Genomic DNA, 27,672 nt, shown 5'->3' with positions numbered 1-27,672 from the left:
ACACACGTGCACAATGGTGAGCAAAGAAGCACCAGGCCTGGGACACAGGTCACAGCAGCTTTATTGGGGGTGGTGGGCTCAGCTACAGCCCTTGGGCAGGCGGTAGACACCGCCTGCATAGAGGAGCTGCTGGTCCCGCACCTTCTTCTGCAGGAAGCCCTGGAGCTCCTGCAGGTCGATGTCGGCCAGTGCCGGCCCGCTCACCACGAACATGCGCAGCATGCTGTAGATGCGCTCCAGGGATAGGCTCTCCAGGTTGGTCAGCATGGCTTGAATGTAAGTCCAGAAGAGCTGGGGACAAGGCAGCCCTAGTCAGCAGTACCTAGTTCCCTGCCCACCTTTCCACAAGCCATAGGACCAGCCTACCTCCCACAGGCTCTAAACCCCACCCACCCCCCTAACAGGCCCGGCCTGCCCACAGGACCCCCGTACCAATTCTGACAGCCCCATGCCACCCTACCATAGGCCCCCTGGGTCTTACACACAGAGGCCAGGCCCCCCCCAATCCTCTCCTCACAAGCCCAACCCACCTTCCACAGGCCACACCCCCACACCATGCCCACTTCCCACAGGCCCTGCCCAGTCTCCCCACCAGCAGCTCTTCCTCTTTCTGGTCGGCCTGCGAGGCCATGCCTGAGTCGCTCTCATCATCACTGTCCGGGAGCACCACACTGTCACGGTCCTGCTGCCGCTCCTCCTCGACCACTGAGAAGGTGCCAGCTGGGCCCTCCCGCAGCACGCCCTGCTGCAGCCACACCGACATGCGGCGCCGCAGCTGGGCCACTGGCATCTTCACCACCTTGCTCAGTTCCTCCAGGGTCCAGCTGGCTGTGGGGTGATGGAGGGCAGATCCATATACTGGCACACAGTATCCCCCACCCACTCACACAGGAACAAAGGGGGCCGGCTGGGTCTATAGGCTCACCTTGGTCCTGGAAGTAGAGCAAGACCACAGCCTGCACAGGGGTCACAGCCACTGAGAGTGTGCGATCAGCCAGCTCCACGTCCATGGTCACAAGCCCCAGCGTGTGTTTCCAGCTAAGCGTGCGCATGGCCTGCAGAAAGCAGAGTCAGCAGCAGCCGCTCCCCCAACCCCCAACGCTCAGACCTTAGGCTCTGGGCCTCTTGCATGAAGCCAGCCTGTAAGATGAAGACGTTTCTACTCTCTGAGCCCCTATGAGCCACATGCCTCATCATCATGCCTGGCAAGAAGGCAGAGAGGAATGACGTCCGGGTGGCAGAGCCAAGGGGTGCAGCAGATGCACAGCAAAGAGGCAACAGAGCTTCCGAGGGGGCACAGACCAGACACCAGTTAGAGTACCCCCAGACCCAGTGGGAAGCTGGGCCCGAAGCAAGGCAAGGACTACTCATGTGCGCTGGCGAGGGGATCCCAACTGCTTAATATCCATCTATTCAAGATGGATATTAAGAGGTGGGTGGGGCAGGGGGTGCTTGCTTGCACATGGCTGACCTGGGTTTGCTCCCTGGCATCCCATAGTGTCCCCAAAGCCCTATGATTCCTAAAGTGTAGAGCCAGGATTGACCTCTGATCCACATGGGTGTGGCCCAAACAACAAAAATAATTAAAAAAATAATTAAAAAAATGAAATGACAAAAGAGGCATAAGACACCAACCCCACTAGAAGGTGGTGGGCAGGGCCATGTCCCTTGGGGAACCCCAGAGGGACATTGGAACTGGCAATTTTGCAACAACTGCAAAGAGCAAGAGGAACCAGTGGCAGGATCCCAGGCAATATGAGGGAAGGTAGGCAGGCAGGGGACAGCACTCTGACAGTTTCCGGGGCTCCCTGGCAGTCTCAGATCTGGCTGGGCATCTCCCTGGAGGGACTGGGCTCAAGTGTCCTCACCCTGTAAATGTCTAGCCACGTAGCTCTGGGCCGAGCACCAGAGGGGGGTGCAGGGCAGCTGGGAATCCTCATTTGCTTTACAACCCGCAGGAAGGGTATGACTTTGCTGGGCCCTGACTGTGATCCTGTGAGTTCTTGCCCCAGGGCCTAATGTACCACTAGGCTATAATGGTGGTAAGGGGGTTGATGAGCCGGCTTGACCCAAGTATGAGGCTACAGAGGGGTTACAGGGTATGGCCCTGCTCTGCATTTAAGACTCCAGGACCCAAGAAGCTGCGTCTTGGCTGTTTTGCTTCCAGTGTCTGGGATACATATGGGGACACACGAGCACACCCAGAGGGTGCTAAAGAAGCCAGGACCAGGGAAGCAGCATTCAGGACCAAGGTAGGGTCTGAATGGGGGATAGCCTGGCATAGGGTGCATGTCCCCAGAGACCTGCACAGGGCACCAACAAGGTGACACACAGGTGCATGAGGGCTAGGGGACCTTAGTCTACCTTCAGCTTCTCATACTTCTTGCAATACACGTCCAGGGCCTCCCGGATGTCCTTGGGGACCTCAAGCTTCTCCTCCTTGAAGGGGGGCCAGAACTCGCTGGAGAGGATGACCGCATAGACCCCAAACGGTGGCTGCTCCTCAGCCGGACGTTTCTCGTCCTCCTCACGTATGTTGGCATTGATGCGGCGCGAGTCAGCCATGTCCTGGGGAGGCACATTGCAGGGTTCCCCAAAGACCCCAGAGGGAAAAGGCAGCCTGGAGGTTTGAGGGGAGTCAGACAAAGGTGGGAGGGAGGGAGGAGTGAAATATAGGAGAGAAGGTGAGGCTGAGAGGAGGAAGGAGGGGAGGGAAGGGACAGGTGGGGGTAAGGGCCCAGAGGCAGGGGAGGGAGGACCTAGGCAGAGGGCGAGAGGGAGGGAAGGATGGAAGAAATCAGAGAGAAGGATGTGAGGGAGGAAAAGATGGAAGAAGGGAGGGAGGGAGGGAGAAGGCTGAGAAGGGAGGGAGAGGGAAGAAGGATGGGGAAAAAGGGAGGAAAGGAAGAAAAATGGAGGGAGAGAGGAGTAGTCCTGGCCAGGCCCACCTTCAACATAACTTCACAGAAGTGCATTGGGGCCTCCCCAAAGCGCAGCTTCAGCAGCTCCACGTTGCGGATCTCCCTGGAAAGACAGTCTCTGAGGGGGCCTGTGTCACCCTCACATACCCAACACCCTTGCAGGGACATCCGCAGGCAGACAAAGCACCTAGCCTGGAAGAACCAGGTGGACTGGGGACTGAGCAGCGGGCCCAGACTGAAGGTGAGGTGGGTGGGCCTCCAAGTGCCCCTTGCAAGCAGAGACGGGCTGACAGCGCCCCCTGGAGGGCAAGATGGGGAGCCAAGGGGTGATGGCCTTACCGCTCCGGGCTGAAGCTGAATTGGTGCAGAAGGCGGTCAGCCAGCAGGGAACGGTACTCATTGATGAAGAGGTCCTTACTGCCGTAGATGCTAACCAGCAAGCTGATGATGTCCGAGGAACGCCGCTTAGAACTGGACTTCCCTACACATGGAGAGCGGGAGGAGGGTGCAGCCAACTGAGTCTGCCAGGCCCAAAACACGGCGTATTGGGAGGTATATCCAAGACTAAAGAAGGAAGTGAACCATCCACAGCCATGTGTGGGACAGACTCACTGACCTGGGTCGGCATCCACGGGATCAGGCACCCAGTCCTCAGGCTCGCCAGAGTCATCCTCACTATCCTGACCAGTGTCCAAGCTGGCTGGGTCTGTCTTGGACAGCTCCACTGCCAAGTCGCCTGTCCCGTCTGAGTCCCCAGTCAACCCAGCCACGATCTGTCGCACGGTATCTTCCCGGGTCCTGCCGAAAGGTCGCCGCTCACACCCTCAAACCACAGCCCCCTTGGCCCCACACATGCTGAAGTGGCCCAGGGGGTTCCCTCTAACTCAGTGACCCCAACAGAGCATGTGTTAGGGCTGCAAAAAGCACAGGCAGCACAACCAGGAGCACTATGAGTACCACAACTCAGAGGCCCCGAGTTCCAGCCTCTGAGTGAGCCAGGAGAGAAGGGACCTAGCTGCCCCACATACAGTCCACGGCGGGAGGAGCTGCAGGGATGTCGGGACCAAGCACCAAGCCAGCCCCCAGCTGCTCCAACGGTGGACATGGCCTCACACTGAGGGGACCTGAGCTGGGCAGCAGGGTGGTGCTTACCGCAGGTACCGTCGGATGGGCTCACACGCCACCTCCAGGATGACCATGGAGGGATCTAGTACACGCAGGGCTTTGATGGCAGATATGTACAAGGTGATGATGTCACACGTATTGACACCTGCCGCCAAAGAAAAGAAGATCATGGGAGCCCAGAATGCAGGGGCCTGCTGTGGCCAAGGAGAGGGTGGGCTTCTACCGCTTCCTCCAGGGCCTTCCCAGAGGGCTCGGGCACCTTGCCCTCCCCAGCTGGGCAGAGCTGCACTCAGACCCACCCTGCAGGTACCCACCTGGGTGCAGGAGGCGAGTCTCCAGTGCCGCCTTGAGCGAAAGCAGCAACTGCTGCCGCTGGTCTGTTCTCTCCAGGCAGTACTTCAGGTCTTCAATGGCTGGCCGGGAGTCAGGGAAGTCTGCATGGGTTGGGGGGATGAAAGAGCAGGATTCAAGCCAACACAAGGGAACCCACTGTGTGTGAAGGTGGGGAGGAGTGCCTAGAGGGGAAGGCCTCACCCATCCCAGCTATCCCACAGCACCTCCCACTAGCCAGGAACACAGGAACAAGCCCCCAGGCACATCCTGGGGCCGAGGGGACTGGGAGTACAGCCTGGGGGGCCCTGGGCTTAGTCCCACTAAGGGTGTTGCGGGGCAAGTAGCCTGACCTCGAATGATGCTGAAGAGCTCTTCAATGCGCAGGCCAGCGTAGACATGGTACAAGAACCTCTGCACGTGGCAGCGCCACCGGCGTAGTGTGCTCCCAGCCTCAGGCATGGCAGGCCTGGATGGGCTGTCCTGTAGGAACACTTTCCCCAGCCAGCCAACCACCCTTTCGATCCACTATTAGGGGAACACAGGCAAGTGGTCAGACTGGAGGACAGAAGTGGAACAGATGAATGTTCCCAAGGGGTGAGGGGTGGGACGGGGTCCAGACTTCCCAGGAAAGATGTATATGACCCAAGGGGTCAGACAGGGCATGCTGTCTGGGACAAACACGTGCACTGAAGGGAATCTTTTCAACTTTAGTTCTTTAGCACCTAGCAACGCTTAGGGTCCCTCCTGGCAGTGCAGGGTTGGATCCCGGGCTCCCTGCGCTCAGAGAGCAGAAGCGAGGGGCTGTTCCACCCGTGTGCAATTGAGTTTGCAGAGGAGAATGGGGAGGATGTCGCCTGTGAGAGTGCAGCCCTGGAGACCATCCTGACACCGCACTGTCCACTGAGTCACCGCACAACTCACACCCGTTCCACCTACCTACAGGAGGGACTACTGTGACCTGGTACCTAATCTTCATTCTCAGAGCAACCGAAGGGCGGCAGCCCAGAACCTCCCCCTCCACCGAAATCCCAGAGCCAGTCACAGGAGCCTCCCTTGCCCTGAGAAAACTCCATCAGCTCTGAGCGCCCTGAGCGCCCCCTGGTGTCCACCGACCAGAGCTCCCCAGGCCTGCCCTCACCTTGTGGAACTCTCGGAGGAAGGAGCGCTCATACTCGCCACGGCAACGGTCCTCCATCCGCTCCCGAGTCACCTGGTGCAGGGTGGCGGTCACGGCCTCAGCGCTGACCCGTTCCAGCAGACTGAGCCTGTGTCTAGAGCAAGAAGAAGCTGGCAGTAGAGTTGCAGCCCACACACTCATGGGGGCCCTTCCTCCCCACATCTGGGTAAGCACCCCTGAACCTCAGCACTCAGAACATTCAGCAGGGAATGGCCCACTCTTGCTACACAGATCAAACATGTCCCTTGCACTTAAGATATGGGTGCAGGCACAGTGGCGGGAGGGCATTTGCCTTGCACATAGCTGACCCGGGTTCCTTCCCAGGCATCCAAAACAGTCCCCTGAGCCTTTCAGTGTGAATTCTGAGTACAGAATCAGAAGTAACTGCTGAGTGTGGCCCAAAAGCCAAAAAGTAAATAAAGATTGCTGACTTCCCCAAAGTCTACCACAGGCTGGACAGGACGACAGGATACACAAGCCAAAAGCACTGACTGACATGTAAGCAGATCTACACGAAAGACCATAGGGGCCGGTATCTGAGCGCGTGACACACACACACACACACACACACACACACACACACACACACAAGACCATAGGGGCCGGTATTCGAGCGCATGACACACACACACACACACACACGTGCAAGGATCCATGACCCCAAGCCAGCTCACCAGCTCTCTGCAGAGGACAGCTAGGGCCAGGAAAACAAATGGGGTGGCTTCAGGAAAAAGGTGGCGCACGTACTCACAGGGTCTGGCTGAGCTGGTGGAACTGCTCCAGGGCTTGACGGCACCAGCAGCGCTGCTTGTCACTCCCGCACCCGGCACACAAGGGGCTCTGCAGAAGCCGGTAGTACCGGCGGCGGGCGTACCTACTGTCTAGGTCCCCTTCCAGCTCCGGGTCGGTGCCCCCCTCTCCTTTCCTCTTACTCTGCATGTAGACTCTCAGAAAACGCCCGTAGAGCCGCTGGACCATGTCCTGGAAGGGCCTGGGCGTGGAGAAGAACAGGACAGCCCGCAGCGTGGTGTGCACCTTCTCCCGCAGCCCCTGGGCGCCGGTGCCCATGAGCAGGCCGAGGCGGGTCCATTTCTCCAGGAGTTCCAGGCTCTGCAGGTAGGGATCCAGGCGGCTCTCGAGCAGGCCGAAGGCGTCGAGAAGCAGCAGCAGACACTGGGGCTCGTCGGCGCAGGCTTCGTGCTGCGAGACGGCGTTCCAGAAGTCGGGGGCGATGTGGGCTTGCAGGTCGTTCTGCAGCACCTCGACGAACCACTCCTCCAGGACCGAGTGCAGCCCGTGGGCCCGCAGCACTTCCACCGCCGCGCGGAGCTCCTCCTCCTTTCGCAGCACAAGCCCGCCGGGCCGAGGGGACGCCTGGAGAGGGGAGCGCAGAGGGCGGGGCGGCGGCTGCAGAACTGCAATGGGGCGGGGGTGCGGCTAGGGGAGGGGGACAGCCGGGGAGGCCAGCGAGGGCCACGCAGGGCGGAATCGGGGGTGCTCCAGCCTCACCAGTCCCAGCGCGGCCGGCGGCACGAGCCCGGCGCTCACGGTGTCCCAGGCTACCACCAGCTCGCCGGACGCGGACGCCGCCATGGGCTCCCGCCAGCTAGTCCCTGCGGCGCGTGGTGATGACGCTCCAGGGAGAGGCGCGCGGTGATGACGCGCACGGGAGCGTCGCGCGGCGACGACGGCATCCGGGCGCGCCGGCGGGAGGCAGTGCGCAGGCGCGGGCGCCGGCAGGGCGCGGAAGGCGCGCGGGAGCGGCCGTTGGGGCGACCCGGGCCCGGCGGGGCGGCGACATGACCCAGCAGGGCGCCGCGCTGCAGAACTACAACAACGAGCTCGTCAAGTGTGAGCGGCCACGCGGCGGGCGGGCGGGCGGGACCGGGGCGCGCGGCGCGGTCGTGTGTCTCGGGGCGTTGGGGGGCCGGGCCGGGAGGCGAGGCGAGGCGAGGGGTGGGGTGGGCCCGCAGCGTCGCCCCTCGCTCGCCCCACCCCCGCAGGCATCGAGGAGCTGTGCCAGAAGCGAGAGGAGCTATGCCGGCAGATCCAGCAGGAGGAGGACGAGAAGCAGCGGCTGCAGAACGAGGTGCGGCAGCTCACCGAGAAACTGACGCGCGTCAACGAGAACCTGGCCCGCAAGATCGCGTCCCGCAACGAGTTTGACCGCACCATCGCCGAGACCGAGGCCGCCTACCTCAAGGTGGGGGGCCGTGGGCGTGGGGTGGGGCGGACACACACACACACACACACACACACACACACACACACACACACACACGACGCAGAACCGCAGCAACCGCCACCCCCAACCCCCGTGCTTGCAGATCCTCGAGAGCTCGCAGACGCTGCTCAGTGTGCTCAAGCGGGAGGCGGGCAACCTGAGCAAGGCCACTGCCACCGAGCAGAAGGGCAACACTGGCAAGGACAACTGAGCTGGTACACCACCCATGACCGTGCCCTCCCTTTGACTCCAGGCCAGCAGCGACCCAGGCAGCTGGAGGCCAGGGCAGCTGTGCCCCTTTGCCTCCAATTGGCTTGAGCGGTCAGTCACCCCCCAATAAATCGTTTTCTTAAAAGCTTTGCACCGATACTCCCAGAGCCCTGCTTGGACCCCTGTCGAGTTGCAGGAGATGCCCACACCCCCGCCAAGGGCCCACCTCCTCGAGGGAGAGGGAGAGGGGGAGAGAGAGAATCACAGCGGGGAAGGCGCTTGCCTTGCACATGATCAACCCAAGTTCCATTCCTCCATCCCAAAGATTCCCCCAAGCCAGCCAGGATTGATGTCTATGTTGCAGAGAGAGCCAGGAGTAACTCCTGAGCACCACTGAGTGGCCCCAAAACAACAGGGTTCGGCCCCAAGACCCCACGTCCAGCTCTCAGGTGGACTTCCTTGCACCAAGTTTCTTGGCTCCTATAGGTTGGGCAGGTTTAGGGAGAGCAGTAACCCAGACCTGTTCTAGCACCCCACACCAGGATCTATCCCAAAGGGAGCACAGCTTTCCCTAGCCACTTTAGCTACAGCTCTATTAGACAGGCACCTGTGTTCCCCAGCAAAAACCACTGACCCTGGAATCCCCTCCTTGCACCCGGACCAGCCATGGAGCACCCTCCAGCAATTGGGGGGAATAAGTTGTCCAAGGCCCTGAGGGGAGTCATAACCCTGCACTGGGAGCAGCTATGAAGCTGTACAGCGGCTGCCCTGTGTCCCATCAGCAGCAGGCAAAGAGTTGGTCAAGAGTAGTTTATTGAGTCCATTGTTATGGGGTAGGGACTGGGGAGAGCAGAGGCCTGTGGGGGATTGGCCACACCCCTGCAGGACTCCACAGGCAGTGCTCCCAGATATGTAAGGAGGTGAGTTCTGCACCGCAGGCTCTGGCTTGGCCTTGCTGCTGGAACAGGCTCAGAAGTATAGGGCGGGCTCACTGCGGAAGTCCGAGAGATCATTCTGGCTGGCCGGGGTAAGCTGGAAGAAGGCAGGGATGCTAGTGCAGTGTGCCACAGCTGCCTGCTGCTGCCTAGCCCAGCTTCTGCAGGCACAGCCCCCAGCCCTACCCAGCCCCACTCACCATGACTTCCTTAAGTGGTGGCTCCACCTGCCTTGGGGCCAGCTCCAGTGTCTGTTCCTGCCACTTGCTGAAAGCCAGCGAATACTTGGGAGTATAGCTGGACAGGCCTGCAGTCCCAAAAGTAGGAATGAGGGGCACAGCCTGGGCATGCCCACATCCCCACCCCAAGAGCAGGCTGTACTCACATGAGTTGCCATCGGGCAGAAGAAGGTTCTCAGGGGCCTTGCTACCCACAAATGTGGCTCGGGGCAGGAAGAACTTAAAGGACTTCTCCACGCCCCCATCTAAGGGCTCTTGCTGTGGCTCCTCCTGCTGTTCCTCCTCCTCCTCCTCCTCTCTGCTGCCTCCTGCACTAGTGAGTCCTCAGAGGGGTACTCAAACGTGGTCTGCAGGCTCTTGTCATTGAAGGAGATCTTCATCTGGGGGTGCCATCAGAGAGACAGAGAGTGAGGCCAGGCAGAGCCAGTTGTGCCTTCTGTGTAAACCAAGTGTTCAGGGACCAGTCAGAGCTTCCAGCAGGTTCCAGTGACTCTTGGGGTCAGAGGAAGACTTGGGACCAAGGCCCAACCAGATCCCCTGGCTGAGCTGAGTTCAGGGGAAGCTGCCCTCCGGCCAAACCCTCATGCATCTGGAGCCCCACCTTAGCTCACTGGGCCTGCCTAGGCTCTAGTTGTCTGGCCCAGGCCGGGGGTGGGCTTCAGCCCTGTGCCCTCACAGGAACCAGCGCCCACGGGCCTGTAATGAATATGAGCCCCGTGCCTGCTGGAACTCGAAACACTAAACTCCTGGGCACGGGACGCTGAGGCCTGCTTAGGCTCAGGTTCCTCCTCCCCGGAAACAGCCAGGCAGGCGTGGGGGCCCCAGGCCCAGCAGGGAACAGCCTGGGTGGGGCCACTGGCCAGGTGTCCAGATCCTGCAGCACCCATGGCCAGCTGGAGTACCTGCTGGCCATGGGTGTGAGCAGGGCCAGAGCACCCAGGTGGGCCCCATACTCGCCCCACTCTCATGCAGCCACGCCCATGTCCCATGGTGTACACACAGGGTGCACACACACCTGGCAGCTCAACTCAGGAGGGGCCAATGGCCCCTCCCCTCTCCCCTGTGGTAGGGCAGGCTGCCAAGGCTGGCAGATTAGCGCCCTCTTTGCTGCACATGACCAGTTCTTGACAGGAGGCTGAGGGGGATGGGCATGCTGGTGGGGCTTGGCGCCTGGCACAGCCTGGCAGTGGCCAGGGTGTGGCATGGAGGAAGGTCTGATCCCAGTGGGGGGCCTCTCTCAGTATGTAGCTCTCACTAGACAGGGCGCCCCGTGACTCACACCAGGGGGCCACCTTCAGGTCCCAGGAAGGCCAAAAGGGTGGGGCTGGTCACCTGGCACAGGAACTTTGCCCTGCAGTGCAGCAGGTGATCCTGGGGACTACATAGTTGTCATGGACCTGTGTTTCCTCCCCATGAACAATGAATAGCCAGGGATGGTTCCAAAGGGTGCCTGCCTGCTCCCTCCCAACCCTCCACTTGGCTGGGTTGGGACCTGGTGTGAGTCCAGGGGAACCCAGGAGCAGAGCACATGCCTGGGAGGGCTCCCTATGGTAGAAGCCCAGGGGCACAGGGTCTGTGAGGAGGGTACCAGAAGTGGCCCCCAGACAGGTAGGAGATCAGAGTAGGGAAGAAGACAGGCAGAGGTGTGGGGCCAGCTGTTAGGCAGGGGTGACTATCAGGCACACAGGCGAGGGAGGGGGGACTACCATTAGAAGGCAGGAGTAGGGGGGGCAGGGCTGCCCCAGGGAAGAGGTTCAGGGTGGGGCTGCCCCAACACCAGCCAGTCTTGGTGACTACTGAGGGAGGGAGATAGACCATTTGGTGATCCCAAGATAACTAAGTGGGGATGTGCACCTGCCAGGCTGGTCCCAGGGCCCCAGCACCCAGGCCAGGGTGTAGCTCCTGTGAGCAGCCAGGAGAGCCCCTACCCTCACAGTCATGGCCATCCTGAGAGCACACCGGGGAGACTGAGGATGAGGCCAGGGCAGGAGGAAGGGACTCAGCCAGGCCACACGGCCGCCATCTGGCAAGAAGAAAGTGCCAGGTGGGTGCAGGCCACTCCCCAACAGGTGCTGCCCGCCCCAAACCCACCCTTTCACCGCATTAAGACAAGGGAGAGGCCACAGAACCCTGCGAGCCCGACCCCTGCTCTGGGCTCCAGCATTGCGGCCAAAGGGCAGGAAGCAGGAAGCAGGAGGTGAGGCAAGGTAAAGGTGGAGGGGCCCACTTGACAGATGGCACTGGCAGGGGCACCGCCGCCCTAGTCCAGAATGAGGATGAAACTTGGCAGCGCCAAGGCCTGTCCACAGCAGGAAGTGGGAAGAAGGTGGCTCGGATTAGACAGCGGGCAGCAAAGGGGGCGCGGGTGGGCGCCAGGCACCTCTCGTTGCGGGTGTTGGAATCTGCCCTCGGGTCAGACAGGCACGGCCCACGGGGAGAATCCCCACCAAGTTTCCTGTTCCCGGAGGGTTCTGGGCTGGCAAGCAGGGTGAGGCGCCCTGACCCCCACCTCCTGGCTCACACTGGGACCTTTGCCCCGGATCATCTTCCCTGACTCGCCAAGATTCCTCACGGGGGCCACTCCTCAGTCAGACACGGGCTACCAGGCTGTCACCACAGCCACTCCTCACATACAGGCTGTGGCTCACCTGGGCAGACACAAAGCCAGCGTTGAACGGGGCATAGAGGGGGCCCCACCCTGCCTTAGTCTGGTCCGCACAGCGAACATCCAACCTAGCTAGAAGTGCTCCCTTGCCCCGTTGCATTCCCCTGCCCACTCACCTTCTTTCTTGAGCTGCCGGCCTTGGCCAGGCAGGACCTCTGCAGGGCCAGGTACCCGCCGACCACCTCGATCTCATTCACAGTGGGATAGCGCAGCTTCAGCGTGGGTCCGGGGCTGGCAGGGGGCTCTGAGAGGCGGCCCGGCCCCTCTCCCTCGGGGACCCCCGGCTCCCCACTGGCCACCAGCACCCCTGGCTTCCTCTTGGGCACGACCAGGAAAGTGCTTCCGCCTCTGTGTGGGAACTCACTCCCAGAGAGGTGCCCGGGCCCCGGGGGATGCGGGTGGCGCTGGGCGGCCCTGGCGCAGGGCAGTTTGGCGTCTCCGGGAGCCTCGTCCTCTGAGTCCATCTCGTCGATGAAGGTGACGGGCAGCCCGGGCTCCGTGCCATTCTCGGGAAACTCGGGGGCCCAGCTGCCCTGGGTGGGTCCCGCCTCAGCGGTGGCCCCAGGAGACGGGGAAGGGGAGGGCGACGGCTGCTGCAGGGATCTCGGGTCCACGAGGGCCGTGGCCGGCCTGGGACTGCCCGGCACCTCCTGCCGGGAGCTGGAGGGCGACAAGCCATTCGCTCCGAGCTGCTGCCCCGGCGGGTCTTTGCAGTCGGCGCTCCAGGAGCCCGAGGTCGAGCCCGAGGTGGCCACAGCCGGCCTCAGGCCCGGAGCAGCCGCTCCCGGGGCCCTGCGCTTGGGGACCAGCACGAAGGAGTTCCGCGAGTGGACCCGCAGGCTGGCCAGGGCGCGGGCCTGGAGGTCCCCGGCGGGGATGGCGCGCAGGTCGGGCTTGGGCGCCGGGCGGATCTCGAAGGAGTCGTTGGCGCTGGCGGCCCCCGAGACCCAGCGGCGCTGGCTGGGGGTGGCGGTGGCACTGGCAGGCGGCGGGGCGGCGGCGAAGGCCCGAGTGGCACTGGGGGTCCGGAGACTGGCGGTCCGAGGGGGCGGGGAGGCCGCGGGCCCCGCCTTTGGCGTCCAAGGCCCGGGCTCCGGCGTTGAGCCCTCGAGGCCGTTGGCGGCTCGGGGGGGCTCGGGGGCGGCGGGCCCGTTGGTTAGGCCGCGGGGGTGGACGGTGAAGGAGTTGCTGCCGGTCTTGTGCAGGAAGCCGCCGCGCCGGGCGTCGGGGCCGGGAACGGGGCCGCGGCTCGGGCTGTGGCCCCGGCGGCGGCCGGGCGCGGCGGGCGCGTCGAACTTCTGCAGCAGGCGGCTGACCCGGCCGGGGGACGGCGGCGGCGCCTCGTACACCAGCACCTCGGCGGCGCGGATGCGGGCGGCGGGGCCCGGCGCGGGCTCGGCGGCCGGGTCCAGGTCCAGGTCCAGGCCCGGCCCGGCCGTCTCGATGATGAGGATGTTGTCGGCGCGGATGGTGCGCACGGCCGGCACGAGGCTGCACAGCTCCAGCAGCTGCGGCTGCACCTTCGCCGGCGGCCCCGGCTTCGGCTTCGACCCCGGGCCCGGCCGAGCCCCCGAGCCCGAGCCCGCGCCGCGCCGCCGCTCCGCCTCCAGCCGCAGGAAGGGGTTCTCGCGCAGCGGGCCCAGGCTCTCGGCCACCACCAGCGCCTCGGGCTCCACGCCCGACCCCGAGCCCGAGCCCAAGCCGGCCAGCTTGGCCCGCCGCCGCTCCAGGATCTCCCGCTTCCACGCCGGCACCGCGCCGCGCGGCCCCGGCCCCGGGCCCGGCCGCCCCGCGCTCGCCATGCCGGGAGCGGCCGCCCGAGCCAGCGCGCGCCGAGGACTGGGACCTCGGCTGCCGCCGTCGGGCTCCGGGCAGCGGCCACGCCCACTGGCCGGACGCAGGATCGGACCCGCCCCGCTCACCGGGCGCCAATGGCCTGCGAGGGCGACCGTGCACGCATTGGAGGGCGCCGGCTCCACTCCCCCACCGCCGCCGGACTCGACTCTCATTGGCCGACGCGCTCAGGTACGGCTCCGCCCCCGCTCGCGCCTCGCGCGGCTCATTGGCGGGCGCTGCTTCCGCCTTTGCGCCCTGGGCGCACCGAGGACTGGGGCTCGACTGCCGCCGCCGCCGCCGCCGCCTCCACCGGGCTAGGGAGCGGCCGCGCCCCCCGCCCCCACACCCATTGGCTGGACGCGGGCTCGGACCCACCCCCGACCCTCCGGCCGCCAAAGGCCTGCGAGCGCGGTTGCGCACGGATTGGAGGACGCAGTCTCCGCCCCCGACGCCGGACTCGACTCTCATTAGCTGATGCACTCAGGTACGGCCCCGCCCCCGATCTCACCTCGCGCGGCTCATTGGCGGGCGCCGCTTCCGGCCTTTGCTCCTCGAAGGCGGGGCCTAGCTGAGGCCGGTCCAGAAGGACATCCCTAGGTAGATCTCGCCGCCCCACCTGGTGGTGACCTTGGCAGGCCTGGCCTGGCCCTCCCCAATCCAACTCCAGTCCAGCCCCGCTGAGGTTGCAGTGAGGGCAGGCTGCTCCCTTTGGGCAGGGCAGGACAGGGCAGGGCAGGCTGCAAGGTGCCAAGTCTCACCTCCTGGCCCAGCCCCTTCCGCCCATCTGGGGTCTTCAGGCCCAGGCGGTGGGAATCCTCGACCGAAGCCCCGGGAAACGCGGAGAAACACCTTCCTTTCTCAGGAACCCGTGGTGCTTTCGCCTCCCACACCCGGTTTTGTCGTTCAGCCTTCTGGAGGCATCTGCGATCACAGCCGGATGCTGTGAGGACATTGGCTACTGACGCAGTGATCCTGCTGGGAGGAGGGACCGCTGAGCCTGGGCTCGGGGTTCCAGAAGGCCAGTTCCTCACGTGATCCTGCCGCAGTGTGTCCATCTGCGGAGCTTCCCCCAGCCAAGGCTGCAGAGCCAGCAGGCAGAGCTCTCTGCCCACCAGAGGACACTCACTCCCAGCTGAGTACTTCACAGCATCCACCGTATTTCTCGTGTTTCGCAGGAGCCAAGGGTCAAATGAAGGGGCTGCACAGAGGGGCCCCTGCCTTCATACTCGCAGTCCTGACCTGCAGTCAGCTCAGTGATGACAGATGTCAGTGCTTCCCTACACCCTGCCCACTCTTCAAGACAACTGTCACAGCCCCTGTGACCTAACTCCCACCCTCCAGCAAGGTAGAAACCTCATTCTAGTCTTCCTAGGCCCCAGGATCGATTCGAATCACCTTCCTCAACAAAGTAAACTGTCTTCTTAGGAAGCTTGTGATGGCTTCGCCAACGGGCTACCTGAATCTAAATTGAATCTGAGGAGGGGACCCTACCAAGACACACAGGCTAAAATCGCTGAAGAGGAAGCCCAAAGTCCCTTGCTCAGTCTGCGTGAGACTTTTGGTCTAAAGTTGTACCCTCCTTGGGGAGCAACGCTTTTCTATTGGGGGACCAGCCTGAGCAATGGATAGCTTGATCCTCTCTCTCTAGCCTAAGCAAAGGGTCACCAAGTTGCTTCACCTAAGATCTGGTGGAACCAGACAGTAAATCTTCTGGCCCACCAGTTTTTGTTTCAGTTTTGTTTCTGAGCCACAACCAGCAATGCTCGGGGCTTGGGCTTACTTTTGGCTCTGTTCTCGGGGACCATTCCTATCAGTGCTTAGAGAACCAAATGAGGTGCAAGAGATCGAGCCTGTGGCCCACCAGTCTGACCCCAAGGACAAACATCCCCCAGCAAGCATGGCAGTATCTGGAGATACTTAGTTGTCATAAATGAGAAGTACTACTAGCACCTAGAGTAGATGCTAAGCCAGGAGTGCATAGGGCCCGACAGGATAGCATGTAGGTGTTTGCCCTACATTCCCATATGGTTCCCCACACCCACAGGAATTATTACTGAGGGCAGAGTCAGGAATGACTCCGAGCACTGCTGGATATAGCTCAGAAACAAAACTGAAACAAAACCAGAAATCAAATACATTTTTAAAAAGAACAACATAGGCACATGCTTACTAACTGGCTCTAGTATTCAGAACCTCTAACCTCTCTCCACACACATACTATAAAAACTCCAGCCTAGGGGCCGGTGAGGTGGCGCTAAAGGTAAGGCGTCTGCCTTGCAAGCGCTAGCCAAGGAAGGACCAGGGTTCAATCCCAGGTGTCACATATGGTCCACCCAAGCCAGGGGCAATTTCTGAGCACTTAGCCAAGAGTAACCCCTGAGCATCAAATGGGTGTGGCCTGAAAAAAAAAAAAAAACTCCAGCCTAAAAGGCCAGCAGCAGCCATAGAGGCCCCATCCACTGCAGATCAGTGGCTCACATTTCCTTGTTGGACAACCCCTTCAAGATGTAAAGTCAGAGGTTGGATGAGTACAGTGGGAAGGGCACTTTCCTGGTACACAGCCAACCCAGGTTCAATCTCTGGCATCCATATGGTCACCCAAGCCAGCCAGAAGTAAATCTCTGAGAATCTCTGGGTGTGGTAAAAATAAAAAAATTGTTAGGTCAGGTGCTTGGGCTAGTACTGGGGATAAAGACTTTCATATGATCAGGCTGGATTGGAATTCGCGACACCGCACATGAATCCAAATATCACTAGTATGGCGCAAGCCTCCTCCTCCTCCTATACAAGTGTCAAGTTTGGGGAGATAGCACCTGCATGATCGTGTCCCCAAGCGCTGGGCCAGTAGTCTATAAGCATTACCAAGGAGTGGCCCAAACCCACTTCCCCACCAAGAAAAAAAGTCCAAGTGCAGAACCAGAGATAATATGGTGGATAGAATACTTGCCTGAATACTTGTATGACCTGGGTTTGATTCCTGGCACCACATTTGTCCCCAGAGCCCAAGAAGTGGTATGGCCCAAAAAGCAAAAAAAAAAAAAAAGAATAAAATAAAAAAAGAAGTGAAGGGTTAGGGGGGCTGGAGAGATAGCACAGTGGTAAGGCATTTGCCTTGCATGCAGAAGGACCATGGTTTGAATCCTGGCATCCCATATGGTCTCCTGAGCCTGCTGGGGGTGATTTCTGAGTGTAGAGCCAGGAGTAACCCCTGAGCCCTGCCGGTTGTGACAAAAAAAAAAAAAAAAAAAAGTGAAGGGTTAGGCCAGAAAGACAGTATGGAATTAATGCACTGGCTGTGCCTTTACATGCAGTATCTATCCTGATTCAAATGACCCTGCACTGCCAGAGGTCACTCCTGAGCACCACCAGGTATAGGCCACCCTGTCCTAATAAAATGCAGTGTTTGGGGCCCGGAGAGATCGCATGAAAGTAGGGCATTTGCCTTGCATGCAAAAGAATGGTGGTTCAAATTCCGGTGTCCCATATGGTCCCCCGAGCCTGCCAGGAACGATTTCTGAGCGTAGAGCCAGGAGTAACTCCTGAGCGCTGCTGGGTGTGGCCCAAACCCCCCACAAAAAAAGGTTTGTTGCTCAGTGGTAGAGACCTTACATACTTGTAAGTTCCTGGGTTCAATCTCCAGACAAGGCAACAAAACCCGTAACCCAACAGCCACATAGGAGAAAGGCATTCTTAGCTGATGGGTCAGAACAACAGGGCTGGGGCCAGAGAGATAGCATGGAGGTAGGGCGTTTACCTTGCATGTGGAAGGTCGGTAGTTCGAATCCCGGCATCCCATATGGTCCCCCGAGCCTGCTAGGAGCGATTTCTGACTGTAGAGCCAAGAGTAGCCCCTGAGTGCTGCCAGGTGTGACCCAAAAACCAAAAAAAAAAAAAAAAAAAAAAACAGGGCTTAGTCCAGTTTGCTAGCCCTGCTCAAGAGCTCAAGTCCCCCCAAAGACCCCACCTGATAGACCTTAACTGTTCACCCCACACTGTCTTCACCCAGTCCAAGGCAAGAAAGTAGTGATTTTCTGAAGGTGGATCACCTACCAAATCTGGGGAAGTTCAGCACACCCACAAACCCAGGACAGCTACAGCCAAAGTGGGGATCGGGGATCAGCAGACTCTGGTGTCCCCCTCCAGAGTTAGGCAACCCCCATGTATGTCAGCAACACATATCACATTTTATTCTCAACTCAGCGATGGTTTCATTTGGCACCTGGTGAGCCTTAAAGCAAAGGCCAATGGCCAACAAATGGGGACTGAGACACCATGTTCCAATTCACAGTTCCCCATCCTGGGAGCATGGTACGCCCATGCCTTTTTCCTCCTCCAGGGAGGACAGGAGCCAACTCAGGCCACCAGCAGTGTCAGCAACAGGTGACAGGAGAACTGGGACACTGCCATTTGCAAACACAGAATTCAGAGCTGTGCTGGGAAAGGCAAGTTTTTCTCAGATGACAGCTGGAATGCTTGTACCCCAGACTCCTGGAATGAAAATGAAATGAAAAGTAGAACATACTTCCCAGGAGGACAAGCTCAGGAGCTCAAGCAATTGAGAGCATTTTGGGTGGCCAGAGGATAGACAGCAGGCCATTGGGCTTATTCAGTGGCCAGAGATTCCAAAGGCCAACTTTGTAGGGTCTGCAAAGGAGATACATTCTCAGGACCTTGGAGAATACTCAAGAGCCCATTGGGACATTCACTCCTGTTGTCCTTTTTTACCATCTGTGAGGAATTAAAGACTGTCAAGGGCTGACTCAAGAGCCACGACTCACACCATGGAACCCAAGGATCAATAGCCAGTTTTAGAAACCATGTCGGACGAGACTGGCTGGTACAGAGAAAACTGGGCACTCGCAGGAGCACACACTGGTGAGGCAATTCGGTTTCGCTTATCATCTGGGGGCAGAGTGGTCTCGGTTAAGGAGGGGCCCGTCTTCCCGAAACTTCCAGCCACCCAGAGTTCCCTCCCAGGCCCTGGCCGGGGGTAGCTAGTTGACGCGGCAGGCGCGGATCATGAGCAGCTGCAGGAGAATGAAGACGGGAGACGTGATGAGGCCGAACCAGAGTTCCCGCGTCTGCTCCACCAGCTTCTGGCACAGCAGCATCTCGAAGACGAACTTGAGACTCAGCACCGTGAGGACCCAGAAGAGGCGGAGCACGGCCAGCCGCTTCTCCCCGTCCTGGAAGAGGCGCACGGACACGATGGTGGTGAAGTAGGTGCTGAGCCCGTCGGCGGCGAAGAAGGGGACGAACACGTTCCACCACGAGAGCCCGGGGGCCAGGCCGTCCACGCGCAGGGCCAGCAAGACGGAGAACACCAGCAGCGCCAGCAGGTGCACGAAGATCTCGAAGGTGGCGAAGCCCAGCCACTGCACCAGCTCCCGGAGCGAGAAGAGCATAGCGCCGCCGGGGACCGGAGCGCGGGCCGGGGCCCGGCCGAGCCACGCTGCCGGGCGACGCTCCGTGTTCTCCCCGCGGGCCTCCCCAGCCAGCCGACGGCAGCGAGCGGACCCGCCTGACGCGATCTTCGGTGCCGACGCGCAGCCGGACCTCCGGCCCAAACCACGGCGCCGGTCCCCGCACTGACAGCGAAGGGACGCCCGTCTCCTTCGGCCGCCATGCCCCGCCGGGCGCAGACGGACGGCGTCACTTCCGGTGACCCGCGTGACCCGGAAGCGATCATCGCCGGAAGCCGGAAGTGGCCTTCTCCGCTTGCAGGACCTCCTGGGCTTGCGGGCCACCCTGATGCCGAGCCCGCAGCTCCTGGTGCTCTTCGGCAGCCAGACGGGCACGGCGCAGGATGTGTCGGAGCGGCTGGGCCGCGAAGCCCGGCGTCGGCGCCTTTGCAGCCGGGTGCAGGCCCTGGACTCGTACCCTCTGGTGAGAGAGAGCTCCCAGGCTGGGGCTGTCAGGGTGCGGCCCCGATTCAGCCCTGCAGGCGGAGTCAGCCGGGTGGGGCTGGGTTGAGGGTGGTGGCGGCCAGGGGGCCCCTTTGGCCCCGCAGACTTATAGTGTGTGTCTTTTCGTTAGGTGAATCTGATTCACGAACCCCTGGTGGTATTTGTTTGTGCCACCGCAGGCCAGGGAGACCCCCCTGACAACATGAAGGTAAGAACGAATGTCACACGCCTCCCCCACTCCCCAGCTCAGACCCTCTCCCTCACGCTTTCCAGCCCACCCAGTGTGCTAGCAGAATCAGGGACTACCCCCCCCCCCCCACACACACACACGGAATCAGCATCGTGAAGCTATCCGTGCCAGCCTCTGTAGAACTTTCTAGAAAGAATGGTAGGCTCAGTGCTCAGGAGAGATAAGGACAGTGGGGTGGGCTTGCCTTGCACTCTGCTGCCTGGGGGTCGATCCCTGGCATTCAGGGGTTACTCCTGGTGCTGCGCTCACAAAATCGCTCCTGCGGGCTCAGTAGACCATATGGGAGGCCAGGATCGAACCCTGGCAGTCCAAGTGGTGCGAGGCAAACGCCCCACTGCTGTTATCTTTCCAGCCTCAGGAGTTATTTCTGAGTTATTTCAGCATCCTGGGGTGTGGCCCAAAAACCAGCAAACAAAATAAGCTTGTGCTAGTCCCTGAGGGCAAAACGGAAGCTAGCCAGATACTCAGAAAGGGCTGCAAGGCCTCTAGAGTTAGTATATATAACCCCTTCCCCTCCAGTCCCCAGATTCAGCAAGCATTGCAAAGAGAAGCACTAAAGGTAGAAGTAACCAGACTGGAGTCAGTGATGAAAGACAAGATAGAATTGAGTCCAATTTTTTTTTAATTGAGTCCAATTTGGGGGCTGGACTGCTGGGAAGCCAGAGAGACAGATTCCTTACATGTTAATGAGTCAAGGGAATGGGGTTCAGGTGTAGGCGGGCTAGCAGATCCTTCCTCTGCTGGGCAGCTGCCCTGAACACCCAAGCACAAGAGGGTGAGGAGGGGCACGCAGACCGCCTAAGGCAGGACTTGGAGTGAGATAAGACTGAGGCATATTCATTGACATGGGAGTTTATGGGGCCTTGGGGTAGAAGCTAACACTGGGAACCCAAAAGGAGCCAGAAGACCTTGGGAATGCCTGTTTGTGGGCTGGAGAGATAGTCTAGGAGTTTAGATGCTTGTGTGTGTGTGTGAGAGAGAGACCCTGGGTTCAGCTCCTTCATAGTTCCTCCAGCTCTGCCCAGAAAGTCCCTGAAAGAAAAACAAAAAAAAATATTCGTGAGGCCAAGGTAATAGCACAGTGGGACAGAATTTGCTTTGCAAGTGGCTAGCCCAAATTCAATCCCTGGCATTCCATATGGTCCCCTGAGCCTGCCAGCATCCAGGTCACAGAACCAGCCCTGAGGCCTCTCATGGTGACAGGGCTGGGCACTGCTTATTTTCTATTTGTTTGTTTTGTTTTTTTGTTCTTTTTTGGTTTTTGGTTTTTTTTTGTTTTGTTTTGTTTTTTTGTTTTTCAGGCCACACCCATTTGATGTTCAGGGGTTACTCCTGGCTAAGCGCTCAGAAATTGCCCCTGGCTCGGGGGGACCATATGGGATGCCGGGGGATCGAACCACGGTCCTTCCTTGGCTAGCGCTTGTAAGGCAGACACCTTACCTCTAAGCGCCACCTCACTGGCCCCTGGCACTGCTTGTTTACCTGGCACATCTTGGGCCATTTTTCTGGAGCCTAGAGTCGGAGGCTGCAAGGAGACAAGGTGGGACTGGAGAGACAGTGCAGCAGGGAAGGCGTTTGCCTTGCGTATGTCAGACCTGGGGTCGATCCCTGGCATCCGTATGGTCCCGAGCCTCACCAGAAGTGATCGTTGAGTACAGAACCGGGAACAAGCCCTGAGCACCACTGGGTGTGGCTCAAACAAGTGAATGCAGGGCAGGCCTTTCTGCAACAGAAAGCCTTGGCTAGGTGAGGCCAGGGCCCTTAGCCCACCAGGCATCTGTCCAGTACTCAGAGACCAGTGTCACCGGGGCATGTACCAAGGGGTGCTGGTGCCACCTGCAGTGCCTTAAGGCGCCCCTGAAAAGACAGACGTGATGGGAGGAGCTGGTTCAGGGAGAATGTTGTCTGAAGGGGCAGCACAGACTGAGAGTGCACTGACCACATTCCCTCCTGGTTCTGCCCAGACTCTGCCCATGCTCACTCCCTGCCTTTGAGGTAGAATAACTAACAGGGCTCATTTGTGTCGAAGCCGACTTGCCAGAAAGTGGGATCCAACCCGCAAGGTTCCTGACATGGCCCTGGGTCCGGACTCAGACCTGCTTTCTTGTGGTGCAGAACTTCTGGAAGTTCCTATTCCGGAAAAATCTGCCGCCCACCTCCCTTTGCCAGCTGGACTTTGCAGTGCTGGGCCTCGGCGACTCCTCTTATGCCAAGTGAGTCGAGCACAGCACGACTAGGTCATGAACCTGGTGACATGGGACGGGACATGGAGAACTGGCTCCCATGACAAGCCAGTGTTCCTGGCCGGAGTCCCTGGGGAGAACATGCATGGGTAGACCAGAGAGGAGCTATGGGAGTTGGGGGGGAGAAGTGACTGCCCACCCCACAGAGTAGCCCCCACCACTCACTGCCTAAGCCAAACCAACCCTTTGGCCTTCCCAGAAACAGCTCACACACATGTGCACAGTGGTGGAGCCGGGACCATTCCTCCCTGTGCCAAGGGCCAAGGTCTGTGTTTTGCTTGTGAGCCAGTAGATTATCTCATCCATGGGCCCCAGCTGGTATTCTCAGAGCTGCCAAGTGTGAGCATTCGTTTTTAGGTGAAGGCGGGACAAGGTAGCCATGTCCAAAGCCCTGGACACAGGATGACGGCAGTCACAACTCCTGCAGGCTGCAACAGGAAACGTTGAGCTCCCAGCACAGACCCCTCATTATCTCCCTCTCATCTCCACAGGTTTAACTTTGTGGCCAAGAAGCTGCACCGGCGACTGCTCCAGCTCGGAGCCAATGCCCTCTTGCCTGCCTGTCTGGGCGATGACCAGCATGAGCTAGGGTGAGTGTGGGCTACCACAGCAAGTATAGAACCCCGCATTGGTATGGAGGTCCCATGCCATATCTACATCTCCTTTTTCCCAGGCCCGATGCTGCCATAGACCCGTGGCTGCAGGAGCTGTGGGACAAGGTGCAGGAGTTGTACCCGCCACCCCCTGGCCTCAGTGTTATACCCCCTGGCACCCCGTGAGTACAGGCCCTGGTTGGGACACCCCTCAGCCCAGCCCTGCCACCACTTGATCGGCTCCACCTCTCCACAGCCTGCCCTCCACCTTCACCCTGCACATCCTCCAGGAAGCCCCCGAGACATGCTCTGAAGCACAGCCTGTAGTCCCAAAAGCAGCCCCAGGCCCCCCTTCTGAGCTCCAGCCCTTCCTGGCACCCCTGGTCACCAACCAGAGAGTCACCGGCCCCACACACTTCCAAGACGTTCGACTGATCGAGTTTGACATCACAGATTCCGGGCTCAGGTGAGGGGGGCCGTCCGAGGGCCCCTTAGGCTGCCCTGAGGCCCACCACACCCAAACCCAGTTGTTATTGCCTCCTCAGCTTTGATGCTGGGGACATCGTGCTGATCTGGCCCCAGAACACAGAGGACAATGTGCAGCGATGCTGCGAGGTGCTGGGCCTACAGCCCAACCAGAGGTTCACGCTGCAGCCTCAGGAGCCAGGTGAGTCTGGGCCAGCCCCTCAATTGCTCCCCAGCTCTCAAGTGTTCCCGACCCCAAGGCTCCTCCCACACTGGCCCCCAGCCTTGTGTGGTCTCTGCCCACAGGCGTCCTCTGTCCTGCCCGGCTGCCCCAGCCCTGCTCTGTGCACCACCTCCTGTTGAGGTACCTAGACATCAGCAGTGTACCACGCCGCTCCTTCTTTGAGCTCCTGGCCTGTTTCTCCCGCCATGAGCTGGAGCGAGAGAAGCTGCTGGAATTCATCTCTGCCCAAGGCCAGGAGGAGATGCACGAGTATTGCAGCCGGCCCCGCAGGACCATCCTGGAGGTATGGGTGGGGTCATGTGCTGTCCTGTGTGGTGGGGCAGTGGGTACGCACAGGCTGTGCAGTCAGGCAGGGATGGGGTAGGGTAGATGGGTAGATAATGGGTGGATAGGTGACTGGGTCTAGGTGTGGGCAGCAGTACACAGGAAACATAGGCACCTCAATGTGGGCATATAAAGATACATCCTTTACATGCGGTATGTCCAGGTGGGGGCCATCTCTCCAAGTATGGGCCACATGTCCAGGTCAGGGCTGTGTGTGCAGATGATCCAGGTATCTTGGTATGTTCAGGCATGGGTGGGTATGTACAGTGTTTCCGGCCCCTCCAGGTATATCCAGGTATGGGCAATGTGGGCAGATGAATTCAGGTGTGGGTAGTGTGTCGAGGTGTGGGTGGGCATGGGCCGTGTGTCTGGTCCATGCAGGCGTCTCACTTGTTCTCCCCAGGTGCTCTGTGACTTTCCGCACACAGCTAGTGCCATTCCCTCAGACTACCTGCTGGATCTCATCCCCCCTCTGAGGCCTCGGGCCTTCTCCATTGCCTCCTCCCTACAGGTGAGCACAGCAGGTGGAGCCCGGGCTGCTCTCCTGGAGATGGGGCAAGACCGCCCCCCCAGGCACACCCAAGTGTAGAGTCCTGGCTGGGCACCTGCCCTCCCTCCCTCCCGCAGGTGTGCCTGGGTGTGGGGGTCAGACCAGCCACCCACCAGCTTCCCCACAGGTGCTCCCAAGCAGGCTACAGATCCTCGTGGCCGTGGTGCAGTACCAAACTCGCCTCAAGGAGCCACGCCGGGGCCTCTGCTCCACCTGGCTGGCTTCTCTGGATCCCACTCAAGGTGAGCCCTGCTCTGGGCACAGTGCTTGGGCTGTGCTCGGCTTACCCTGGACCGCCTGACACGGTCTTCACTCTGCCCCAGGAGCTGTCCGAGTACCTCTGTGGGTGCGCCCTGGGAGCCTGACCTTCCCCAAGACCCCAGACACACCCGTGATCATGGTGGGGCCAGGCACTGGAGTGGCTCCCTTCCGAGCAGCCATCCAGGAACGCGTGGCGCAGGGCCAGAAGAGTGAGCACAGGGGAGCGGGGGCAGGGTCCTGATGGCTGAGCCCCTTGGGTCCTTGTCTGAACTTGACTCCCTTGCTCCCTCCCATCTACATCCCCCAGGAAACATCTTGTTCTTTGGCTGCCGCCGGCGGGACCAAGACTTCTACTGGGAGGCTGAGTGGCGAGAGCTGGAGGACAGGGGCTGCCTGAGTCTGGTCACAGCCTTCTCCCGGGAGCAGGTGGGTGTAGCATTGTGAGGTAAATCAAATCAAGGCCTTTAAAATAGTTCCCTGTTTGTATCTTAATTGTTTTCCGTTGGTCTTGTTTTCCCTTAGTCTTGTTTTCCCATTGCCTTTCATCTGGCTTTTTTCCTCTCCCCCTGGGAAGGGGCTTTGTTTGGATCTCAATAAATGGGAGTCTGGAGAGCTTAGCAGAGAGCTTCCTAATATAGGCTTGTCATGGAGTGACTGGCGTGTGGGTGAACATCTTGCAGTATGAGTTTCTTTCCTGCTAAAGCCTCTATATCTGTGTGGATTATTTATTGCGGGAATTACTACCGGATCAGCTTATTCCTATCCTCCCCGGAAAGGAGGTATGGGATTCCCCTTTCCTCATTGGGAACTGTGGAACCTGAATTACAACATAGTGGGAAGGGCTGGCTAGGAGGCTGGTGGCCCATGCACTCACTCACCACACCCATCCGCCCACAGGAGCAGAAGGTCTATGTTCAGCACCAGCTACGGGAACAGGGTCTGCTGCTCTGGGACCTGCTGGACCGCCAGGGTGCCTACTTCTTCCTTGCAGGGTGAGCAGGCCTGGGCTCTCCCTCCAGCTGGCCAGCCTGTCCTTTGCTGTCAGGAACCCCTCATCCCTGATCGTGCTCTTGCCTGTCCTACCAGGAATGCCAAGCTCATGCCGACGGCTGTGTCCGAAGCTCTGTTGTTCATCTTCCAGGATCAGGGCAGACTGTCGGACCCTGAAGCTGCCTCCTACCTAGCTAGGCTGCAGCACGCTGGGCGCTTCCAGACTGAGACATGGGCCTGAGGCCTATGAAGCTGCCTAGTGCCCCGGGAAGGAGGCAAAACTGGTTCTGTTTTCAAAATGGGCTCTCCCACCACCTAGGCCAGCCCCATGGGATACCAGCCTCCAGAGCAATTTGGGTGCGGGGATGGGTCTTCAGGCCCCTTGGTGGCCCAGCTTACCCACTCCCTCCCTGGAGAACACCTGGGCAATAAACTTAGGTCTCCCAGCTGCTTTTTGAGTGTTTTTCTCTGTGTACCTTGGGGATTCCATGCTATGTGGGTCCAAGTTCCCAGGAAGGGCAGCTTGGCACCAACCCAGGCAGGGTTCAGCTCCCTTTGTGGCATTGGGGTGTGTGATGCGAGCATGGTGGGCCCCAATATGTATCCACCTTGGAAAGTACTTCCAGGTCATGCAGAGGGCCCAGCACCGGGGCAGACAGGCACAGGACTTGCTGGAGCCTAAGGCGGGGTCGGACTGGGAGGAGCCCGACCTCCTGGCAGGGAGATCCAGTTGGAGGAGCTGGGCAGACTGCCCAGACCAGACCAGCCCAGACGCTGCTGCCCAGCCTCCTCTGACTCACCTGCCCATGGTCGGTCGGCACCACAAGTCAGCAGGCTTTTCCGAGACTGTACCTGCTGTGGTGGATCCAGGGGGAGCGAGACAGAGCCAAAGGAGTCGCCTGGAGCTGGCTCAGTAGCCGGAGGAGTCAGCAGGACATTGAGGTCAGTGCCAGGCCCTCCCCACCCCAGGCCACACGATCTGCCATCCTGGGGTCCCAGCCTGCCCACCTAGACCAATGCCCTGGGGCCAGCAGCCCAGAGCAGAGCCCTGGGATTCTAGCTCCTGGGCTCGCCAGTTTGCCTCCAGCCCTGCTGGATTCCAGGTTCTTGGTGTCCTCAGAGGAAAGAGTGGATGACGGGTCCCCCCTGGACACCCAAACCCTTGACAGCCATGAGCCGCTGCTGGGGTTGGGGCCCACAGGGCAAGATGAAGAGCAGGAGGAGGAGGAGGAAGAGAAGCAGGAGTGTCCTGTGTGTACCGAGCCCTATGGGCCGGGCCAGCACGCCCTGACCCTTCTGAACTGTGGCCATGGCCTGTGTGTGGACTGCCTGCACCAGCTACTGGGCAGTGCCCCCAGCGCCGACCTGGGCCGCGTGCGCTGCCCCCTGTGCCGCCAGAAGACACCCATCCTGGAGTGGGAGATCTGCCGGCTGCAGGAGGAGCTACTGCAGGCCGATGGGCCCCAGCGCCAGCCACCTCCTGTGAACACTGCGAACCCACAGCCTGGCCCAGGTCCCTGGGGCTCCCTGGAGCATCGCTACCGGCTCCGCTTCCTGGCAGGGCCCCTGGGTGCCCGTGGCTGCCTGCCCTTCCTACCATGCCCGCCCTGCCTGGGTGCGTGGCTCTGGGCCCTCCGGGAGCGGGGCCCCTGCACCCGCCGCCTGGCACTGCTTGGACTGCTGGCATTGGAGCTACTGGGGCTGCTCCTCATCTTCACACCCCTCTTGGTGCTGGGGCTGCTCTTCATACTGCTGGACCATGCAGGCCGCTGAGCACGGCCACATCTCAGTCTCCCTGCCCCACTGGCCCTCAGGAGGGAGCCAGAACCTTGCCTCATGGGTTGGTGACTGGAGGAAAATCCTGAGACAGTGCCAGGCACTGGCCTGCCATCAAGAAACCAGCCAGAGTCTGCACACTACCATGGTGCCCAAGGACACCACAGACAGCCCGGCCGGACAAGCCCCTGAACCCTCATCACTGGCTCTGCCCAGGCCAGTAGGGTTGCGTGAGGGGTCATGGCAGGTGGCCAGGAGCCAGTAGGGCTGCAGCGCTATCCTCACATCCCGCCCTGTGTCCCAGATAAGGGTCCGCACAGACCTTCAGAACTCCCCAGAGGTCAGGGAGACGGGGAGGAGCTTCTCCTGGGGGTAGGTGCCCTGAGCTGCAGGGCCCAGGTAGGG

The 27,672-nt window shown here is 60.3% G+C and overlaps 5 protein-coding genes across 5 annotated transcripts; 2 read left to right on the top strand and 3 right to left on the bottom strand.

The window, feature by feature from the left end:
* Window positions 1-58: 58 nt before the first annotated feature.
* ANAPC2 (anaphase promoting complex subunit 2) lies at window positions 59-7,149 on the bottom strand. The gene is made up of 13 exons (XM_049781630.1): window positions 7,066-7,149; window positions 6,308-6,930; window positions 5,518-5,650; window positions 4,730-4,904; window positions 4,361-4,480; window positions 4,074-4,191; window positions 3,538-3,719; window positions 3,261-3,402; window positions 2,949-3,024; window positions 2,365-2,568; window positions 926-1,055; window positions 593-828; window positions 59-291 (listed from the first exon to the last, which is right to left on the bottom strand). The coding sequence occupies exons 1-13, from the start codon at window positions 7,147-7,149 to the stop codon at window positions 79-81; spliced, it is 2,436 nt and encodes an 811-aa protein (XP_049637587.1). The 3' UTR covers window positions 59-78.
* A 145-nt stretch (window positions 7,150-7,294) lies between these two features.
* SSNA1 (SS nuclear autoantigen 1) lies at window positions 7,295-8,134 on the top strand. The gene is made up of 3 exons (XM_049781991.1): window positions 7,295-7,407; window positions 7,560-7,759; window positions 7,884-8,134. Exons 1-3 carry the CDS (start codon window positions 7,356-7,358, stop codon window positions 7,989-7,991), a joined length of 360 nt encoding a protein of 119 aa, XP_049637948.1. The 5' UTR covers window positions 7,295-7,355; the 3' UTR covers window positions 7,992-8,134.
* A 799-nt stretch (window positions 8,135-8,933) lies between these two features.
* On the bottom strand, window positions 8,934-13,631 carry TPRN (taperin). The gene is given in 5 exon segments (XM_049781976.1): window positions 8,934-9,022; window positions 9,126-9,232; window positions 9,311-9,469; window positions 9,472-9,544; window positions 11,946-13,631. Coding segments are annotated over 5 exon segments (2,088 nt in total). The 3' UTR covers window positions 8,934-8,959.
* A 4,531-nt stretch (window positions 13,632-18,162) lies between these two features.
* TMEM203 (transmembrane protein 203) lies at window positions 18,163-19,195 on the bottom strand. The gene has a single exon (XM_049781988.1). It carries the CDS (start codon window positions 19,068-19,070, stop codon window positions 18,660-18,662), a length of 411 nt encoding a protein of 136 aa, XP_049637945.1. The 5' UTR covers window positions 19,071-19,195; the 3' UTR covers window positions 18,163-18,659.
* Window positions 19,196-19,394: 199 nt separating this feature from the next.
* On the top strand, window positions 19,395-25,937 carry NDOR1 (NADPH dependent diflavin oxidoreductase 1). The gene is made up of 14 exons (XM_049781977.1): window positions 19,395-19,551; window positions 19,702-19,779; window positions 21,937-22,034; window positions 22,556-22,654; window positions 22,738-22,839; window positions 22,914-23,123; window positions 23,203-23,324; window positions 23,429-23,649; window positions 24,094-24,201; window positions 24,368-24,482; window positions 24,564-24,710; window positions 24,809-24,927; window positions 25,399-25,493; window positions 25,588-25,937. The coding sequence occupies exons 1-14, from the start codon at window positions 19,417-19,419 to the stop codon at window positions 25,730-25,732; spliced, it is 1,794 nt and encodes a 597-aa protein (XP_049637934.1). The 5' UTR covers window positions 19,395-19,416; the 3' UTR covers window positions 25,733-25,937.
* The last annotated feature ends 1,735 nt before the right edge of the window (window positions 25,938-27,672 follow it).

The sequence above is a fragment of the Suncus etruscus genome, chromosome 10 (genome assembly GCF_024139225.1).
Source record: "Suncus etruscus isolate mSunEtr1 chromosome 10, mSunEtr1.pri.cur, whole genome shotgun sequence".
NCBI lineage: Eukaryota > Metazoa > Chordata > Mammalia > Eulipotyphla > Soricidae > Suncus > Suncus etruscus.
This window is presented reverse-complemented; position numbering and strand designations above follow the sequence as displayed.